This window comes from Bactrocera dorsalis, chromosome 3 (assembly GCF_023373825.1).
Source record: "Bactrocera dorsalis isolate Fly_Bdor chromosome 3, ASM2337382v1, whole genome shotgun sequence".
Lineage (NCBI taxonomy): Eukaryota > Metazoa > Arthropoda > Insecta > Diptera > Tephritidae > Bactrocera > Bactrocera dorsalis.
This window is the reverse complement of record NC_064305.1, coordinates 53694210-53708692: the sequence shown is the minus strand read 5'-3', so window position 1 is coordinate 53708692 and position 14483 is coordinate 53694210. Positions and strand designations below refer to the sequence as shown.

The 14483-nt window shown below is 35.8% G+C and overlaps 2 protein-coding genes across 2 annotated transcripts in view; one reads left to right on the top strand and one right to left on the bottom strand.

Moving 5' to 3' along the window:
• Positions 1-2517: 2517 nt before the first annotated feature.
• On the bottom strand, positions 2518-3343 carry LOC125777045 (jerky protein homolog-like). The gene has a single exon (XM_049450873.1). The coding sequence runs from the start codon at positions 3280-3282 to the stop codon at positions 2740-2742; it is 543 nt and encodes a 180-aa protein (XP_049306830.1). The 5' UTR covers positions 3283-3343; the 3' UTR covers positions 2518-2739.
• Positions 3344-10584: 7241 nt separating this feature from the next.
• The window catches only part of LOC125777044 (putative nuclease HARBI1), a 348853-nt gene continuing 344954 nt past the window's right edge, over positions 10585-14483 (top strand). The window contains exon 1 of the mRNA XM_049450872.1: positions 10585-10886. The gene's annotated coding sequence lies outside the window, so the exon portion shown is untranslated. The remainder of the gene's footprint in view (positions 10887-14483) is intronic.

The following is a 14483-nucleotide window of genomic DNA, read 5'->3' as shown; positions in this document are numbered from 1 at the left end:
GCTGTCTCCGGATCGAAAAACCACCAACCAGATCGATCATGTTGTGATAGACGGAAGACACGTCTCCAGTGTTTTAGATGTGCGTGCGCTCCGAGGTCCTAACATCGACTCGGACCACTATATTGTTATAGCCAAGATTCGCACCTCTGTGCAGCAAAAAACGCACGTCAACAAACACAAGGAAGGTTCGACGTCGAGAAGCTGCAATCACAACAGACAGCCGAACGATTTTCTACTCGGCTTGCACTCCTGCTCTCTGAGAGCACTCGTCAACAACTCGGTATAAGGGAACTGTGGGACGGCATTTCAAACTCCTTACGTACAGCTGCAACCGAAACCATTGGTTTTCGGAAAGTGCAAAAGAACAGCTGGTACGACGAGGAGTGCCGTGTCGCAGCGGAGAGAAAACAGGCTGCCTACCTCGCAACGTTACGATCGACCACAACACGTGCGGGATGGGATAGATACCGAGAGTTGAAGAGGGAAGCGAGACGCATTTGCAGACAGAAGAAGAAAGAGGCCGAAATGCGTGAGTACGAACAGCTCGATAAGCTGGCCGACAGGGGTAATGCTCGAAAATTCTACGAAAAGGTGCGGCGGCTTACAGAAGGTTTCAAGACCGGAGCATACTCCTGTAGAACCCCCCAAGGTGATCTAGTTACCGATGCCCAGAGCATACTTAAATTATGGAGGGAACACTTCTCCAACCTGCTGTATGGCAGTGGAGGCATAACACCAGGAGATGGCGAACCCGATACCCCAATCGATGACGATGGAGCAGACGTTCCATTGCCCGACCATGAAGAAGTTCGAATAGCAATTGCCCGCCTGAAAAACAACAAAGCAGCAGGGGCCGATGGATTGCCGGCCGAGCTATTCAAACACGGCGGCGAAGAACTGATAAGGCATAAGCATGCATCAGCTTCTTTGCAAAATATGGTCGGACGAAAGTATGCCCAACGATTGGAATTTAAGTGTGCTATGCCCAATCCATAAAAAAGGAGACCCCACAATCTGCGCCAACTACCGTGGGATTAGCCTCCTCAACATCGCATATAAGGTTCTGTCGAGCGTATTGTGTGAAAGATTAAAGCCCACCGTCAACAAACTGATTGGACCTTATCAGTGTGGCTTCAGACCTGGTAAATCAACAACCGACCAGATATTCACCATGCGCCAAATCTTGGAAAAGACCCGTGAAAGGAGAATCGACACACACCACCTCTTCGTCGATTTCAAAGCTGCTTTCGACAGCACGAAAAGGAGCTGCCTTTATGCCGCGATGTCTGAATTTGGTATCCCCGCAAAATTAATACGGCTGTGTAAACTGACGTTGATCAATACCAAAAGCTCCGTCAGGATCGGAAAGGACCTCTCTGAACCGTTCGATACCAAACAAGGTTTCAGACAACGCGACTATCCGTGCGACTTCTTCAATCTGCTGCTGGAGAAAATTATTCGAGCTGCAGAACTTAATCGAGCAGGTACAATTTTTTGTAAGAGTGTACAGCTGCTGGCGTATGCCGATGATATTGATATCATCGGTCTCAACAACCGCGCCGTTAGTTCTGCTTTCTCCAGACTGGACAAGGAAGCAACGCAAATGGATCTGGCAGTGAACGAGGGCAAGACGAAATAGTTATCTCCTGCCATCAAACAAACAGTCGTCGCACTCGCGACTTGGCACTCACGTCACTGTTGACAGTCATAACTTTGAAGTTGTAGATAATTTCGTCTATTTAGGAACCAGTATTAACACCACCAACAGTGTCAGCCTGGAAATCCAACGCAGGATTACTCTTGCCAAAAGATGCTACTTCGGACTGAGTAGGCAATTGAAAAGTAAAGTCCTCTCTCGACGAACAAAAGCCAAACTCTATAAGTCGCTCATAATTCCCGTCCTGCTATATGGTGCAGAGGCTTGGACGATGACAACAACCGATGAGTCGACGTTGCGAGTTTTCGAGAGAAAAGTTCTGCGAAAGATTTATGGTCGATTACGGCGAATATCGCATTCGATGGAACGATGAGCTGTACGAGATATACGACGACATTGACATAGTTCAGCGAATTAAGAGACAGCGGCTACGCTGGCTAGGTCATGTTGTCCGGATGGATGAAAACACTCCGGCTCTGAAAGTATTCGACGCAGTACCCGCCGCGGGAAGCAGAGGAAGAGGAAGACCTCCACTCCGTTGGAAGGACCAAGTGGAAAAGGACCTGGCTTCGCTTGGAATATCCAATTGGCGCCACGTAGCGAAGAGAAGAAACGATTGGCGCGCTGTTGTTGACTCGGCTATAATCGCGTAAGCGGTGTCTACGCCAGTAAAGAAGAAGAATATTTGTATTTATAAAAGAATTACTATTTAATTTGAATAGAACTATTAATCCTGTTATTAAAAAAAAGAGGTGCGACAGTTATTATTTTACACGCTGTAAATACTGTAACTTTTGAAATTATTTCTGCACGAAGTTCTACGTAGTAGAATTTAATTGCAAACATGTTATTATAATATGTACAGTAGAACTCCAATTATCCGAATTAATGGGGACCGGGACCCATTCGGATAATCAAATATTCGGATAATCGGATTTTTTTTTTTTAAATTGCCATTGGAGAGAATAAGAGCTACGTTTTGATATTGCACTATTTTTTTATTGAATTAAATGGAAGAAACATGTTTTCACATGCTTTAAATATAAATAAAATGTACTTATGTACAAGTTTAGAAATAAAAATCATTGTTTTTTAAACATCTCCGTCAATGTAAGCTGTTTTGCGGTCTTCAACCATTTTCGGACAGCCAGGTCACGCATTCGCTTGACGGTGAGCAGTTGCAAGTGGTCACACTCGGGCTGACGCTCCATCCACTTCAAAGCAGTCTCGAGGCCGGCAAATGCTTCACTAGCTGATGGTCCAGGGTCTACTTCAACATCAGCAGAAAGTTCTCCTTCCACTTCCACTTCAACATCTTCTCTCACACTTACAACAATTTCATCGTCATTGAGAAATTGAAAACCAGGGTCAGACGTGTCACAAGCCATCCACTCTCCTACATCTTCAGCACTTACTTTTGTACAACCAGGAATTTTTACAATCATTTTTCTTATTTCCTCAAGTGACAACGCATCTTCATCATCATCATCCTCTCCATATTCTTGTTTCTCATTTTCTTCAGATTCTTTTTTTTTTTTGTTCTTCTCAGACGGTAGGCCTTTCAGTTTATTCCACGCACGTCTTAGCGTCACTGGCGTAACCAAACTCCAAGCTTCCGCTACCATGTAACAGCAGTCCTTTAAATTTATTTTGCTATGATTTGTCAAAACCAATCCTTCATATTCAGAATAACTTAGACTTTTTTTGGACAATTTTTTGTGATTCGGATAGTCGGAGTTCGGACAATTGGAGTTCTACTGTACCTAGATTAGTAATCTACATATTTTTAAAAGCTACTATATTAACCCTATAAAATACTAGCTGACCCGGCGAACTTCGCCCCGCCCAATTTTTATTTTTTTTTTGGAAGTCATAGACTCGTATAACTTTACCACAAATAATATAAACTTCAAACAACGCATTTTCATTTAATGTTTTTAATGTTTGTAGCGCCATCTACTGTAACATACCGCACTTACTCAATACCGCTGTTAGCGCCACCAACTGGTGGATAGCTCTTTGCTAATAATAAACAAATAATTTGCAATAAATAAATAATGCGACTATAAGGAGAGTTATAAACTATCCTATCTTTCAAGTTGGACCAAACTGCACACAGTGTTAAAAGTCCATCGCAAACAAACAACGTGACACGTGATTTTTATATATTAAGATTATGCACAAAGTTTAAATTAAAAAAAAGTGAGTGTGCTTATGACCGCACGACTGAAGTGAAACTTCTTTCGCTCTATCTATATGTATATATATGAATGTGTGTGTGCAATATATACATGTATGCACATATATTAATTTCCTACAAATATTTAAATTTATTTTGTTTTCATTAGTAAATTAATATTTTTGCATAGATTTTTTATTTTTTTTCAATGTTTTATTCGTTATTTCATTATTGGGTACATCAGTAATTACTGTGGTTGATTGTAAAACCGAGACAATAGGCTTATGATACGAGAAATACGATACATATATTTTAGAATTAAAATTAGACAGAAATCTAGAAAAAACTGCATCGATTGTTGTTCCATGTCTTGTAGTTGGCTCATTACGGTCATTATTCATTTGTAATTCTAATTTATCTCGTAGAAAGTTTATCAAGAGTTGTCCATCTTCGGATGCGAAATTTATATTGAAATCTCCTGCTAAGGTTAGTGGCAACGTATGATAGTTTTCTCCTAGTTCTTCAGAACCTACGCGACCATAAATCATAAGTCTTCTGTATATAAACTTTATGATATTATTAACTGTGTTATTGGGCGAAATGTAAAACAACTACCATTATGATGTTTGTTCCATCGTCCAAAACACAGTGAGCAGCACATACATATGTATATTACCAATTGATGACTGACCAATATCAACTTCACGAATATGTCGTAATAGAATGTCCATGTTCGAAGTTACTATATTCGAGGTATCATTCGATTTCTGATAAATTGCCACTCCTGCTGATCTAACATTTTTACGCTTGAATTTCGCAATACAATCAAAATTCGGGATGTCAATATTTTCATCGTCATTTGACCAGGTTTCTGATAAAAACAGGATATTGCTTGAATCAATTGCGGGATCGCTCAAGTCCGATACGTGTTTTCTGAGACTTTGGCAATTAAAAGTAACCATGGACAACTTTTTTCTGTCATTCATAAAATCGAGAATCGTTCTACCTATTGTTGACAATGTGTTCAACGATAATCGGCGAAATTCATCTTGTAAAGATATGATCGATGTATCATTTTTTCGCCCATGATAAAATCTATTATCATTGTCTTTTGGTACTATGTAGAGTCCGTCAATACTGGTAACTCGTGATTGAGCAACATAAAGTAATGATAAAGAATGAGTCCTTTGATATTCATAAACTACTTCATCGAATGTTCCACCTTGAGATTTATGAATTGTCATGGCACATCCTGATACTAAAGGAAAATGATTACGTTTTGCATTTATTGTTTTGTTATTATTCATGGCAATACATCTACCATTGCCTGCGTTCTATTGGGACGGCATGTTTATCAATATTATGTGCCGCAACGTAAGCGGAAGCTTTTTGTCGAAGTTTTTTACCAACTTTTTGTGAATTTTCAAAAGTTAGCCATACTCGTGTAACTTCATTTTGTTCGTTTTGTTCAATATGTACCAATTTACCAACTGCACCATTTGCCAATCCATCTGATACATCAATGTTTGCGGTGATAATGTACGATTTGTACGGAACGAAAACAATTTCGTACGGTAAACCCCCAGTATCAATAACTGACATTTTGTGAAATTTCTGTTTGAGAAAAGCTTCTTGTTCAGTACTTTGACATCCAAAAAATAAATCCGTAGCTATTGATGCTATTTCATTATCTGCACATTGCAATATCGTATTAGTGTATTCATTGACGGAATTATTAGTAAGAAAAAGACGAATTCCATGTGGACATAATTGATCAACCTCCTTTGTAAAGAATCGTGATTCAATAATTGCTAATTCGTCATCTGTTAATATCATGCCATTACCGATTTTTGTGAGTAATGTTGAAAATATTGCATTACTTTGTCGCATAACTTCTGTCAATTGGTAAAATTTTAATCCTCGCCACAGTACTGGTCCTGCCATACGCTGTTTTGGCTGTTTGTATATTGGTGTGGCGCGAACAGGCGGGAGTTGCCGTAAATCACCAATAATCATATCCAATCCACCGAAATTCGTTTCAAAATTACCGTTATTTGTTTTAGTCTAGCATCGATTTGAGCTAATAATTCTGCACCAATCAATACTTCATCTATGATCAAGACTTTTACATATCTGAACAGTGTACGATATTGATTTGCTGTCTCTGTTGATAATGGAAAAAGTTTTGATAGCGATATTTTACCGAAGGCTCACATTGAACGCGAATGAGCGGTTCGTCAATAGCTGATTTTTACTCAACACTGTGTTTCGCTCAGTGATTGGAATTGAATAGAAACTTTTGCGTATGAGCTGATTCAAGGAAAAGGAGTTTTGCAGTTCCTGGCATATATCAGAGAAAAAGAGCCAAAAGTTTCTATTTAAGTCCAATCACTGAGCGAAACACAGCGTTGAGTAAAAATCAGCTAAAGAGAAAGAAAGAAAAATGTGCGAGCGCACTGCTGACGCTTGCCTATATCCCCCACCAATTACCATTCGCCTCGCCTGATCACACTTTTCGTTACGCGTTCGTCAGCTTACTCCTCAAGCCAAGCGCGCGTAAAGAAGTTTGGACTTCAAAAATACTATTTACAAAATATTCATATTTTTTAACTTTTGGACTAACCTGTCTTTATCCTTTTCCATACATCCGACCACACACCTCCTTAAAATTGGCAATTTCACTAAATTTTACAAAAACTATTAAATTAATCATATTGAAAATGCATATACATACATACATTACACATAAATATTAAAATACATAAATCATTAATACACATATCAGATAAAGTATCATTTTATTCATGGCTTTAGATTTAGACCAATTGACTTCAGTGCTGCGATATTTCTATTCAAAATCTCACATACAATTTGAGTAAGAAGTCCACCTTTGGAAATATTGTATGAACCTTTGGAAATACTGAATGTTTTTAAAACGAACATATTTTTGGGAATTTTGCTTAAATTTGTTATGACATTGGTATCGAAGCCAGGAAACAACTTATCTAATCGGGCGCCATTTCAAAAGAGAACTTTTTACTTGGTAAAGGGAAACCTAAATCGTCATGCATGAAACTATAAGATTTAATGGACATACATATGTACATACATACATATAATTAGTATTTTGTGGCAATGGCACTGAAAAAGTGCGTTGAAATATCATCGTAGCAAATAATATAGCGTCATGGCTGGAAGCCTCATCCGCAACTATTTCATTGAAAATTTAACGGTTTTATTAATAAAAGATTGCAAAAGTGACAAACATGTATCCGCATCTGCTCGCCACTGTATGTATGTATGTATATAAGCAAACATAGCATAAATAAAAAATATTCTACATAGAAATTTTATACAATTTATTTTTAAGTTTTTTTAAAAATACATACAAACATGGTTTGTCCAGAAATTAATAGGATTGAGTCGATTTAGAAAAATTATTGAACCAATCGTTACGATTCTTTTAAAATTTAAAAAATAGGGCTCTTTCTGCGTCGATGCCAGTGCATACGTTGAAGGCGTCACGTCTGTCGCCTCAAAAAGCTTGCCTTTAATCAGCCTTTCCCTTTTTTCGTGACCGTTGATTACATTATTCAAAAGTTGGGAGTTACTTCCACACATGTTTCGAATTTTCTTGACTCACTTCCACTCCCCGCATTTTTTGGTCCTAAGTTAGCACTTTTGGGACCATCTTCGCGCACACTTTGCGAATATTCAAGTGCTCCGTCGCAATGTCATGAACCACAGATTTTGATAAATTTAATATCTGGGCAATTGAACGAATACTTAGTCGACGATCTGAATTCAAAACTTTGCGCACGACTCACATTGTCGGTGTTTGTCAAAGTCACAGGTCTCCAAGCACGGTCTTCATCAGCAACCTCTTTCCGGCCTTCCAAAAGGCCGGGGAAACACAGCACTTCTGGTTAAAGCACAGTCTGGGTAAGCCTGCTTGATCAAATCAAATGTCAATGTCGCAATTTTAGCAAGTTTAATACAGAATTAAATCGCACACTTCTGCTTAACGAACACTGCATATTCGGCTTGCACCAATCACAGAAACACGTCGTGCGAAAATGTTTGTCCTGAATCTCTAGGTCCTCGGAAATAACAGATCAGTCCTATTATTTTCCAGACAAACCCTGTATGTTTGTTTGGGTTTTTCTTTATATACTAATATTTATATACTAGTATGTATATTAGGGTGCCTGTTATTTACCAAATTGATTATTGCCCCGGGCGCAACGTCTTGGGGGCGGCAAAACGATCTTCGCTATTTTTTAATATTCAGAAAAATACTTCAACACATTTTTTTACAAAATTTATTATAGAAGAAAAAGAGTTGTACACTAACAATGTAATAATCTGAACAACAATGAAAAATATAAATTTTTACTCGAATAATCTCCAGTCTTTGAAATTGTCTTATATCTTTTGGTTTATCTTTCTTAAAAATAGTGATAGAACTTAAAGATGCACTTTTCTAGCTTTGATGGCAACATTGTCTTTATTTTTCTCTGTCGTCGTCCGACGATTTCCTCAAAAGCCGTATTGTGATGCCTAAAATTTTATATACTTAATATCGAAGATATTTTGTAAAAAAAATCACCACCTCATGAAACTTGTAGGTAGGTAGATAAAAGGGGGGGCGGCAGAACATCATTGGCCTCGGGCACCCGAAATTGTAGCTATGCCACTGTCTACAAGCGAGAAAGTTCCAGAGAAAAAAAAAATATTCGTAAAAAGTGGCAAAATCCCATGTAAATAAAATGGGAAATGTATCGTGTTTGGGGCAAGGTTTATTATGAAAATTAAGGGCTTTTTATGGTCTGATTTTTTTTTTCTAGATGGAAAACGAAAGTTCACGGGGCGTTCTCGTCAAAAATAATCAATTTGGTAAATAACGGACATCCTAATGTAACATACAGGTTGTGTGGATATGAGATATGAAGCGGGTTTCCTCTTACGAAAGAAGTGTGTTTATCAATGACAAAATCGCTTGTTGTTTTGTTTTTCTCATGAATTTTCCTGTTTGCATCTTTAGGATTTTTGAAAAGTTGATTTTGAATCATGAAACCAAAATAATACAAAATAATCTGTTTATTTTGACTATGGATTATTTTTCATAAATTGTGATTTTTTGGTCTATCGACACAACCTTTTATAATTTAAATGGTTAAGGTTGTGGCAATTGTTGCAAAATGAAATTGCACCAATTTCGCCATGGAATGACCTACTTATTTCTTATGAGTTGAGAAAACATAGAACAGCATATAAAACATACATATGTATGTATGTACTAGAGGACCCGCCCAAGTTTTACTGTAGCTGTTACATACGTAGTACTTCTAATACCATCTATCAGTGAAATCAATCGAGTCCAATCGATTGTCAGCCTAGTGGACTGCATATTAAGAAACGGTTCTCAAGCGTGAAAAGACAAAGATCGGCATCGCCGATTAAACATGTTACCAGTGGTCGGCATTTCTTAGCCACAATTGTGCAAATCTAACTTCACACGTACGCTTACGCTCTATCGTTCAGTCGTTGTCGAGCATTGTATAACCCTACAAGTAACAAAAGAATCAGCTGTTTTCCAAGAATTTTTCACAGCTGAGATCACCTGTTCGAAATCTGCCTTTTTTAGGCACAGAGATGTAATTAAAAGAATGTAGTAGATCAACTTTTTTGTGAAAAAAAATATTTGTAACGGAAAACATTAATGAAAAACTTTCAAGAATATTTTTGAAACAAAAGGTTTATTGAATATTTATTGCTTTTCCTCACCACCTCTGAGGTTGGAATGTTCGCGCGTTACCGATCTTTTTTGGGTGTTCGATTCCCCAGGAGGCCTGTTTTCACCCATTTTATATATACAGCTTACAATCTACTTATTATAAAAAATATAAACATTGAAAATATATGTCAAAACAAACAACTAGAAAACTATTTAACAAAAACCAAAATAAATATAAAAATATATGTATACATTAACAATACAAGTCAAAACAATCAACTTGTAATTATTTGAAAAAAGAATAAAATAAATATGTATAAAAAATTGGGTACAATTCAATTGTATGTATACATTAACTAAACAAGTCAAAAGAATCAACTTGTGTTAATTTCAACAAAAACAAAAATAAATATATAAAAATCAGGTACAATTCAGGAACAACAACAATAATATTCAAAACAATCTACTAAGTAATAAATAATATTTACAAAATAATCTAAATCACCCGTAGAGAAATACTTATTAAAAACCCTATCAAAGGAATAGTGGTGGTACACGAAAACACTTAAAAAACAAAAAAAAATATTAATAATAAGCGTACAAACCTAATCGCTAAAATTCTCGTTTCAAAATCACAGATCAAGGTAACTATGGAAATGCGGCCTTCTACAGATAAACTTTTTGACAAATATAAAATAGTTCAGACTGACAGACATACATAAGCATATACGCGTACATATAAATTCCGACTCATATAGACAGACAAACGGACGTGATTACTATTTATGTGTAACACACAAGAACTTTACGTTTTTGAAATTACTTTGTTTTACTTTTTATTAAAAGCTTTTACTAGGGAATATATTCTAATTCTAATGAATAGACATTTTATAATATCAGAATTACAATTTTCACAACAATTGTACGGTTCTACGTTAACCATCATTTCAAATAATATCTGGGAAAACACGATCCTATGGCAAGTAGAATCAAAATGTTTTGTATAAATATCTTCGATTTTTGATAGAAAATCTATAAATTCAAGGGGTGGTTTTACTATTTGGCAATTACTATATTGCTTTTCTGAAGTGAAGAAAAAATCTTCTTCAGTAATACCACCATCAAACCTTGGCAAGGGCATTAAACAATTATGTTGTTTAAAATATTTATAGTACAAATAACCGCAAAAATACACAAAAGCATTTTTATGTAGAAAGCTACTTTCATCTACGTCCACATTTACCTCGATTTGTATATTTTGAAATGAGGTAGAATTGGTAGGTCTTGGTAAACTTTGAAAAGTTTGCCAAGAGGTATTTTGAACCAAAGCGTCGTTGCAGGCGCTTTCGAGGGAGCTATTAGAAAATGACTCACACTGGTCAACTGGCAAGAGTTCGCAGTTCCCTTTATCTACACAACGAATATATCCTATGCCCCAGGCTTGTCTGAAAAGATATGAGAAACGCTGCGGAGTTATTCTCACATCAAATCCCCCCCTCTGCGTATATGTCCGAAAAAATTTTCCAGTCTATCCTGAGTCAGTTTTCTAGTCATTAAATGTGTGAATCTTTAATAAAATCACGATTTAGGACGACCCTATTCACTTCTTGTTCATTTTAAAACTTCACTTTATTATAAAATCACAATTCACTTACTATTCACTTATTTACATATTTATTTACCTACGATCATATTATGTATATATTTATATACATACGACAATATTATGTACATAATTATATTATTTTTATACATAAAACTCACCTGGACATTTCCCCTTCTGATGGGAAGGGATACAACGGCACCCCCAAACTGCAACCAGCAACACACTTTCTGGAAGGCATCCTATACAAAATCAAACAACAAATATTAACAAATTTAATTAATTAATGTTACTATACTTACATACGCTGAATATCTCTTTAAATGATGTTTCAATTTTTCTTAAAAGCACACTTAAAATTACTATATCATTTTTCCTTAGCTTTTTAAGCTTAAAAAAATGTCCGTTGAAATGATTTGACACATTACACGGTTGCACGAAATACATAGTTTTTACACAAATATTATATAAATATTTTCTATAAAATTGGAAACATTTAATAATATATTGATACAATAATTAATATTTTGGACAAAACTGATTAAATTTAATATTTAGGAATTTAAATAATCGGAAAATATTTGAATATTTAATAATTATATTGTTAAAGTTATAAATTTTAAAACCTAACACGGCAACACGCTGTAGCAGATTTGAGGCTTTGAACGTTTTAGTAGTAGAGTATTTGGGGGCAACCCGTACCAAGTGACTAATTAGTAGGAGAATACTTGGGGGCAACCCGAACCAAGTGCCCGATTTGTAGTAGAATATTTAGGGGCAACCCGTACCAAGTGCCCGATTTGTAGTAGATTTTTGCGTATGTGTTAGTGAAAAATGAAGGATTGGTTACTTGTAGGGTTATACAATGTTGTCGAGTCAGCAACGAATTAACATCATGGATAATATGATACGAGACTCATTGATTCGAGAGAGAGCTGTCAAAACTCGCATTTTTTATAATATTTGCCAATGATGCCACTGCTGAAAAATATTAAATTGGGCATTTTATAAACTACTTTTGGGCATTTTGCAATTTCCACACTACCACTGAGGTATGCAAATAGCGCGTTACCGATATTATTTTTGGGTGCTCGGTTCCCCAGTAGGCCTATATCACCCATATACAACATAAAAAAAATATATATACATATGTACATATTAAAAATGAATACATAGTTAAGAAATTAAAAGGATATATATAAACATCAGAAACCAAAACAATTCATAAAAAATATCACAATATGTATGCTATTTAGTACTAATATGTACGTAGATAAATAAATACATTTCTTATAACTAATGTAACAATTTAAAATAATAAATGAACACAAAAACAAAACAATTCATAATGTAACAAATTAATGTAATAAAAAACAGAAAAACAAAACAATTCATTTAAAAATATCACAAATTGATAACTTAAAATAATATTTACATAAATATACATATACACAATGCCAAAAGTTTCCAGAACCTAGTTTTAAATAACAAAATATAATTAAAAACAGGTAACAAGAAGCCGAAGAAAAATTAGGATATAAAATTATCTCGAAAATATTATATTTATGTGCCAATTTTGAAGCTATTTTTTCTAAAAATCCTACATATGTGAAACACATAATATTTTTGTTTTATAGTGAGGTCTACTAAGATTCCTATTGAAAAACTTAAGGGCGAAAAATATACGAATCCTAATATATAATGCTAGATTAGCATTACTGTCGCTTTTACTACAACATTTATAAGGGCTGACATGCTTCATTTTATCGAATAATAACTGCCCTACGCCTATCCTGTGACAAATGCAATCAAATTCCCTAATAAAAATTATTTCTATTTCTTTTAAGTAATCTAAAAATCCCTGAGGCGGCGTAATTAAATTGCATCAGTCAATTTGCCTTTCTTGCGTAAAGAGATATTCAACTGAAAACTCATCTCCTAAATAAGGTAAGGGTTGAGAGCAAGTGTGTGCCCTAAATATTTTTAAATAAAAATAGCCACTAACATATACAAATGCATTGTCTCTAAAAAAATCTACCTCAACATCATCTACTTCGAAGTTGCTGCCTAATCCTAGCCTATTGAACGAATGTTCAGGTCGTGGAAGTCCTTGGAAACTCTTGCCACGATAAGTCCTGCATTAAACGGTCATTACACACACTTTCTATTATTTCATTCGAAATGTTAGGAGAAAAGCTTTCGTTGGGAGCTGTCGGTTCGCAGTTTCCGTTGGTTACCAAGTTGGCGTAACGCAACTCCATGATTTTTAAACAAATTTCAGAACATATAAGGTGTTATCCTTACACATCTGCCACCGCCCCTTCTGATTTGTCCAAAATAATTTTCTAGATTGTCCTGACATAATCGTCTCGTCTGTACATGTTGAAAACCTGAGCGTGACAAGAATCGCCACAATCGTTTTAAACTATTTTGTTGGGCAAAATAGCTTCAAAATTACTGCTATTAAATATATCAAATAATTTATTAATAAATAAAATATATTCCGCCGTATTGCAATAACTATTTGAGGGACAAGTCAAATGACCGGAACTATAAATCGATAACATTCCGGAAGCGACTGTGTCACTGAACACTTGACTAGCAAGTTTGACACTCATTTTTTGAAAATTATTCGGCGCAATACGAGCATCAGACAGTTTCGGTGCACAGCGAATGTGATTTTGCGAATCTTTATTATAAAAGTGCACTATATCGGACCAACTTATCGGACGCGATTTAAAATATACTTTATTTTTACAATTTTCGAGACAATTTCTGGTATTTTTTAAAAGGTGGGGACATTCATAAAAAAGAATACCTCTTTGCCATTTACATTGAAATATGGGCGCTCTTCGCAAACCCCTAAGACCCAAGCTAAATTGAGAAAGTTAGAACCCTGATCACAAACAAAATGGCATGGATTAAGACCTATGTTTTCTAGCTGGGTAATGGCCTCAAAAATATATTTTTTGGCTACATCACCTTTACAGGAACCATGGACAATAAAATACGATAGGGGGTGAGACCAAGGTGTTCCACCAATACCTTGGACCATCAGAGTCATCGCACCATTACCTATTCTACAAGTGCGATTTTCATCGCCGTAATCCTCAACTCCTACAATTTTATCAAATTTAGGTAAATATTGCATATGACTCTTAAGTGCCATTTCGTCACACAAAATGGACACGAATTTTTGTTCCTGACTAAATCCCTGACTTCTCAACTCTAAACATCTAATACTACTGCTATTACATCCTGGATCGCGGGGCCATTCCGAAACAAACTCGTCCAGAGTTCTCTCATC

Bases quoted from the DNA above. Each gene is read 5' to 3' on its own strand.
- LOC125777045 (XM_049450873.1), bottom strand. From the start codon at position 3,282: ATGGTAGCGGAAGCTTGGAGTTTGGTTACGCCAGTGACGCTAAGACGT.